At 39.5% G+C, this 7,804-nt stretch overlaps 1 protein-coding gene across 1 annotated transcript; it reads right to left on the bottom strand.

Moving 5' to 3' along the window:
• Positions 1-297: 297 nt before the first annotated feature.
• Positions 298-6,136, bottom strand: LOC125056118. The gene has a single exon (XM_047659071.1). It carries the CDS (start codon positions 5,285-5,287, stop codon positions 908-910), a length of 4,380 nt encoding a protein of 1,459 aa, XP_047515027.1. The 5' UTR covers positions 5,288-6,136; the 3' UTR covers positions 298-907.
• Between the last annotated feature and the right edge of the window lie 1,668 nt (positions 6,137-7,804).

Here is a 7,804-nt window from a genome sequence, read left to right on the forward strand (position 1 = left end):
TTTATGTTTCTCCTTGATGTGATTTTAATTAGACTACCTTTTTAGTACATACCAACATGGAACATTTTGCTATGCTACCCCAAAGACTGTTCGCTTTTCCGGAATGAATTTTTTTTAGGTTTTTCTGTGATTTTTCTCTATATTAACATCAGACTTCAAGCTATGAGTTCTTAACTAACAAAGTGGAGGCGCGGGATGTTACTTTATAAAACTTTATACCTATAAGCTATATATTTGAAGTGGTTATATAGTGGACTGTATTTTTTCTTATTATTACCTAATATGATTGCTCAATAATGGACAATGGAAAAAGAAAGAAAGGATGTCGGCACAGTACCTTCAACCTCGTGGCTTCTTCTAGTGGCTTCTTTCCTCTGTTGTACACCAATGAACAAATCACTTTCACAAATTATACTTAATCAAGTTAAAGTTAATTGAATTTAAGTATAGTTAAAGTTTATAATAAAAAATTAAATGTTTAAAAGAAAAAGGAAGCGTTGCGAGCGTGCGGCGAATAATCAACCATAACGCGGGTCATCAAAATTGTCACTAATTAATTCTTATTAGAGACTCATCGACGTGCGCGCCACCTATAGCCCGTTCCGGAACTAGTACCGTCATAGGATTGGGACAAAATAGGTGGGTGATGAGAGATGCGTCTAGGAATTATTAGGATGGGTATATGTATTGAGCAACCATTATTTAAAATCAAAAATTATTATAAAAATAACAATCCGGCGCAACCATTCCCCCGGGTTTGAAGGGTTGCCTTCAAGAAAAACTAGAAAGTAAATGAATAGCGATATGAAAAGCGATCTAAAGAAAAGTTTATTAAAGTAACTAACTTAACTAACGACTTATACAAATGTAAACTAACTAACCTAACTAATGACCTATACAAATGTAACTATTCGCTAGGTAGGGGACAGAGACGTACAACAGGACGTAGATAGGTACCTGACGCCGTGCGAACGCGGACCACACGTGTAACACCGTTTGAACCAGGGAAAACTTCCTCCACTATTCCTAACGGCCAGTGGAGCGGCGGTGCATTGTCAACAATAACTATTACAACATCGCCGTTAGAAATTGGCTTAGCTGGCGTGTTCCACTTGTTCCGCATTTGCAATGTATGAAGGTAATCAGACTTCCAGCGCTTCCAGAAGGACTGCACTAGCTTGTCAACTAACTCATGACGCGAAAGCAAATGTAATCTATCTTCTTCGATTTCTCTAGCTGGTAGATACTTTAGCGGTGTTAAGTTTAAAAAGTGTGCGGGTGTTAACGCGAGAGGTTCCGATGGATCATTGGATAGCGTGCGACACAGTGGCCGCGAGTTCATCACTGCCTCGATCTGTGCAAGTACAGTGCTGAACTCCTCGAAAGTTAGAATTTGATCACCTATCACCCGGTATAAATGAGTTTTAAGGCTCTTAATATTGGTCTCCCAATTGCCACCAAAATGACTAGCAGCTGGAGTATTTAATGACCAATCAATGCGAGTTTCAGCTAATACGTGACCAAACTCAGAGTTAAAGTGTTTTGAAACTAAGAAGTCGTGTAACTCCGAAAGCGTGCGCTTTGCGCCTACGTAATTAGTGCCGTTATCTGAGTACACGCGAGCCACGGGACCACGGCGTGATAGAAAACGCTTAAAAGCTCCAAGGAAGCTAGCTGTGCTCAAATCACCTGCAACTTCTATGTGAACAGCGCGGGTGGTTAAGCACACAAAAAGACATACGTATGCCTTGAACGATCGAATTCCGCGTCCACGCGAACTACTCACTTTAAAGGGACCCGCGTAATCAGTGCCAGTATGTACGAAGGGTTTAGCGACTGGTGTAACTCGGCAGGAGCGATGATCGGCCATTTCAGGAAAATTTGGTTTTGCGCGGAGTCGAAAACAGGGTAAACATTTGTGAACCCGGCTTCGAATTAAATTTCGAGCGGACAAAATCCAATATTTTTGACGCAGTATGGACATCAATAGCTCCGGACCTGCATGGCAATTCAATTTGTGATAGTAATCCACTATAAGATTCAAAATATGACCTTTCCGAGGAAGTATGAGTGGGTGCTTACTATCAAATTTTATATCGGCGTTACTCAACCGTCCTCCGACTCTAAGAAGTTTGTTCTGAAGGAATGGCTTGAGGCGCTGAAAAGCAGGGGTACATCGCTTGCCTGTACGTAAGCTAGCGATTTCGTTGAAGAAGTGGGACCGTTGAAGGTCACTCAGTATTAAATTCTCAGCGTAATCTAAATCCGCTGCGATTATAGTACTACGCCGAGGCAATAATTTAACAAAGCGACAGATATAAACGACAATGCGTAAAAGCTTTGACCATGATGAAAAACGATTTGCAAGCGTAATTAAAAAACTTTTCTCAACCTTTTCACAGTCTTCAGCAGTGAAAAGAGTTACATGCTTCTTTACTTCTGGAGGCTGAGACACAGTAGATGGATTAAAATCCGTAACAGGCCAAAAACTTGGATCTGATAGAATCCATTGAGGACCGCAGAACCAAAGCGGATGATCAATGATTTGTGCGGGACTAAGGCCACGAGATAAACAATCAGCGGGGTTTTCATGGCCAGCGATGTGATAAAATGTTTGCGGTGGAAATTCATTCTGAATCTTAGAGACTCTATTAGCAACGAAAGTATCCCAACGATGGGGCGAAGAATGCACCCAACAAAGAGCTACAGTCGAGTCTGAGAATGCGAAAACACGATCTATATTAATGCGATTGTTACAAGCATTAATTACATTAGCAATTAAGTTGCTTAAGACTAATATTGCACAAAGCTCGAGACGTGCTAGCGAAACCACCTTACGAGGTGACACTTTAGATTTAGCGCTTATCAGACTAAATGAGTTTTTGCGAAGACCTTGACTGTCTCTTACATGAAAGTACACAACTCCTCCGTAGGCCCTTTCACTTGCGTCCGCGAAGCCCACAACGGTTACAACATCACCGGACGCGATGCCAACATGTCGTGGAATTTTAATTTTTCCAAGAAGAGGAAGTTCCTCCTTAAAACGGGACCACTGTTGAATGATGTGGTCGGGTGGTATATCATCCCAATCACATTCACACAACCAAAGTTGTTTTATGAGAAGTTTTGCGTATAAGACCACTGGTGCAACAAATCCCATGACGTCCCATATCCTAGCGACACACGACAGAATAGTACGCTTTGTACATGATTCAGCGGTTGTACAGATTTTAAGACTAAAATTATCTGTTGCGGGTGACCAGCATAGTCCTAGTACCTTATGCGAATCAGAGTCATCAAACTCCTTTACAGCAGAGAGACGATGCGACGGCGTAATAGAATCCAAGACTCTTTGTGAATTGCTTGTCCATTTAACAAGATCAAATTGTCCGGCTTTCATCAAAGCGATTACTTCCGCAGCGGTGGAAATAGCCTCATCTTCGTTGTCAATGCTGTAGACAAAATCATCCATATACAAACCAGTGTTGACTGTTTGCTGTGCTCGCGGATAAGAAGCACCTTCATCCAAAACTAGTTGCTTTATGGTACGAAGAGCGTGAAACGGGCTAGACTTCAGTCCGAAACAAACGCGGTTAAATTCATAAACCTTCAAGGGTTCTTGCGGCGAAAAGCGATACAGAATGCGTTGGAACCTTCGGTCACATGGCCGAACTCCAATGCAAAGAAACATTTGACGAATGTCAGCGGAGAGAGTGATACGAAATAAGCGAAAATTAACAATAATATGAAATAAGTTTCCTTGCAGATTTTGCCCATTATATAAAATGTCATTAAGCGAGATTTGGGAACTGGACTTTGAACTACCGTCCAGGACGATGCGTAATTTAGAAGTAAGTTTATCTTCTCTTATTATACCATGGTGAGGTATTGTATATGAGGGTAAATTCCGAGTTTCTTCAGTGTCTAGAGGAGCGGGAGAAATATAACCCTTATTTAAATATTCACTAATCACGTTATCATACGCCTCCTTTAATTTAGGTGATGCCTGCATTTTACGTTCTAAACAAAGAAAGCGATTTTTAGATTTCTTAAACGAATCACCTAATGAAAATACATCCCCTTTAAATGGAAGCGCGACCATGTATCGACCATCCGTATCACGGGTAGTCGTGCTGCTATAGATATCTTCACACGCCTTATCATCTGGACTCAATAGTTGCGGGGCGCTTACTTCTTCTATCTGCCAGAATTTACGTACAGCAGCGTCAAGCGGGTCTGTAGCACAACAATATGAGACAGACGCGTGATTATCAACTAGAGCAGGAGCAGAGCCGACAATAACATAACCTAACACGGTCTCTAAAGCGAGCGGTGAGAGACAATCAGACTGACCTTGAACTTTACGAGATAAGAGAAGGTGAGGAAAGATTGATGCTCCAATCAACAAATCAATATCTCCAGGGGCAGCGTAGGTATCGTCAGCTAAAGGTAAATTATTAAAATTGATCAACGACGAAATATCCACAGACACAGTGGGCAAGCGCTCCGTGACCTTGTCGACTACGAGCGAGTCCATGCTAAAACACACACTGAGATCAAAGCGGGAAAAGAATTTCACCGAAACCGAACTTAGAATTGGCTTAGTAGTACCTCCAATCCCTTTAACCACTGAACATGAGGGTTTCTGGTTTGTCTCTAAACCCAACCGCTGGCATAAGCTGCGACTGGCGAAATTACTTTGCGAGGCACTGTCCAATAAAGCGCGCACATTATGTTCCCTACCTTGCGTATCGAAAACAACAACGCGTGCGGTAGCGAGTAACAACGTAGTAGGTGCGCGGGAAGCATTACAATGAGATAAGGAACACAATGTGACGTCATGGGGTTGCGTGGGTATCACCGAAGTTCGCCCTTTATTAGCTGTACTGCTGTCAATCGGATGCAAATAGGGCTTAAGCCTCCGCGGCGTATCCTTATCAGTTTTATTTGCACTACAGCTGTACAGTGAAACTAAGCTCTTCACGCGGCTGTAAAGCCGCTCGAATGCAATTAAACTTTTATATTCCGGAGTCGCCTTATGATTTAAAGATAACAAGCGATTATTATAATCATCTAAGATTTTAATAAAGTCTGAGCGTAACGTTTCAATATTACTACTCGCGTCGAGAAAGTTTTCCCTCATCAAAGGGTCACAATCCGCATCTTTAGATAAGTCAAATACCTCTTGTAAATAAATGAATATTGTATTCCGTTTTTGTTCTAATAATACGAGTTGTATATCTACAGCTAGATCTGTAGATTCCGAAAGCTTATCACTCTTCGGCATTTTGAATTTAAAAATAGCGGTAAAATTATAGTTATTCAATATAATAGAATAGAAAAGCAATTAAGAATAATTAGGTACAAAGTTTACTGAAGTGCAAATATGTTGCAGTGACCGACAAACTATGCCAAGGTCACGCGTACGTTTAACAAAGCGATGCAAGTAATGATCGAAATGTTATAAGCATAACATTACAATTGCTTAGCTAAATTATTATACTAAGCGAAAATAAGCGGAGCGTAGGTAAAACTATAAGCTAAGAAATATATCTCGGCTCGTTTGGACCAACTTTTAATGGAGGCGCGGGATGTTACTTTATAAAACTTTATACCTATAAGCTAAATATTTGAAGTGGTTATATAGTGGACTGTATTTTTTTCTTATTGATACCTAATATGATTGCTCAATAATGGACAATGGAAAAAGAAAGAAAGGATGTCGGCACAGTACCTTCAACCTCGTGGCTTCTTCTAGTGGCTTCTTTCCTCTGTTGTACACCAATGAACAAATCACTTTCACAAATTATACTTAATCAAGTTAAAGTTAATTGAATTTAAGTATAGTTAAAGTTTATAATAAAAAATTAAATGTTTAAAAGAAAAAGGAAGCGTTGCGAGCGTGCGGCGAATAATCAACCATAACGCGGGTCATCAAAATTGTCACTAATTAATTCTTATTAGAGACTCATCGACGTGCGCGCCACCTATAGCCCGTTCCGGAACTAGTACCGTCATAGGATTGGGACAAAATAGGTGGGTGATGAGAGATGCGTCTAGGAATTATTAGGATGGGTATATGTATTGAGCAACCATTATTTAAAATCAAAAATTATTATAAAAATAACAATCCGGCGCAACCACAAAGAAAAAATAGGAGTTGATCGTAGAAGGTAGATGAAAATTAAGGGTTATATGTATTTTTGTATGCTGTATCATAAAAAGAATGTTTAAAAAATAAAAAAAATATTTTTGTTTTATAACTTAGGGGTTTGAAAGGTAGATAGTATCCGATTCTCAGAATTTCTGAATATGCATAAAATATTTCATAAGAATCAGTCGAGCCGTTTCGGAGTAGTATGGGAACGAACATTGTGAGACGAGAAGTTTATATATATAATAGAGATGTATGATATTTTAATAACAAATTGGTTTTTTAAGGGCAGGGCAATAAGACTATTTTTTTTTGTAAGGAATTTACCTGTAGGCTTTACAGCTTAACTCGTGCGTTTATAGCGAGCGTAGCTCGGCCTGAATGGGCGTTAATCCCGCGACTAGCGCAAGGGCGTCTCCTGCAAGACTCGAACCTCGGCTTGTGCCGTTGCGGAGTAGTAAGACTGTTTGATGATCGATGTACCATAAGGGCGACCCAGTGGGGCCCTATTAGGAAACAAAACAGAGGAAGACCGTTCACGGGATGGGCGGATGACATTACTAAAACGGCTGGCTCAAGCTGGATGCAACTCATCCTTGATCCGTGGAGTGTTTTTGCAAAGTAATTAAGAAATAAAAATAGTAAAAAAAAAATTGTGTAATTTAATTTAATAGGACAAAGTTTATGAAAAATTTCTGTATTCGATTTATATTCGGTCTAAAGGCCGATTTACATTATCTTAGTGTTTAGGAGAGTGCTTTAGGATAGTACTTTAGTTGAAACATGTAAACGCTACTTGCTTTAGTAAACGCTACGCTAAAGAATGCCTTTCAAGTTGTACTAAAGCACTCTCCTAAACACTAAGATAATGTAAATCGGCCTTAAGAAAGAACGATCATATCTCTGAGTTCCGTAAGCGGCTAGGCTGGTTACCCATTTGTCAGCGACGTGATGCTCATGTTCTCCATCTCTTATATGGAGTTCAACCCTAAACCCCCCATCCTGTTCAACCCTAAAACTCCTTCCTATCTCAAAAATGATTTCAAATTTTTGTGATCCCATAACTATAGCTTACGCTCTTCCGAAAACTATATCCTTGAAATTCCATGTCATAACTCCTCCTTTCTTGGCGATTCCTTTAAGGTCTCTGCAGTTAAGCTATGGAATTCACTTCCAGGCCCTATTCGCTTAGCTCCTTCTCTATCTTCCTTTAAATTTCTTCTTTACAAACATTACCTGTTCACATCGTATCCCTAACTTTAATAATAGGTAGCTACCAACTGTCGTGAGACTGATCTTAATTTAAGAAATTAAAAATGATTCATGTGCACTTTTTATTATTTTTTTTTCTAATACATGTATTTTTGCACTTCTTGCCTATCTTATGTAATTGAATACTTTTTTTTCTCACAGTGGTTGCCTGGAAGAGATCGCTCGAAAGCGATAAGGCCGCCAGTTGCTCTCCTTTTTATTTAATTATGTCAATTGTACTATATTAATGTATATGCAACGAAGTGTTAATAAATAATAAATAAATAAAAATCACTTTATTTGACGCAAAAACAATTACATTTTGTACTTACATTCTAAACCTTATAAACAGGCAACGAATCGTTGCGATACTATTAATTTTGGTTAACCTTGTACATA

This window comes from Pieris napi, chromosome 14 (genome assembly GCF_905475465.1).
Source record: "Pieris napi chromosome 14, ilPieNapi1.2, whole genome shotgun sequence".
NCBI lineage: Eukaryota > Metazoa > Arthropoda > Insecta > Lepidoptera > Pieridae > Pieris > Pieris napi.

Excerpts from the sequence above, each read along its gene's own strand:
- LOC125056118 (XM_047659071.1), bottom strand. The coding sequence starts at position 5,287 with ATGCCGAAGAGTGATAAGCTTTCGGAATCTACAGATCTAGCTGTAGAT.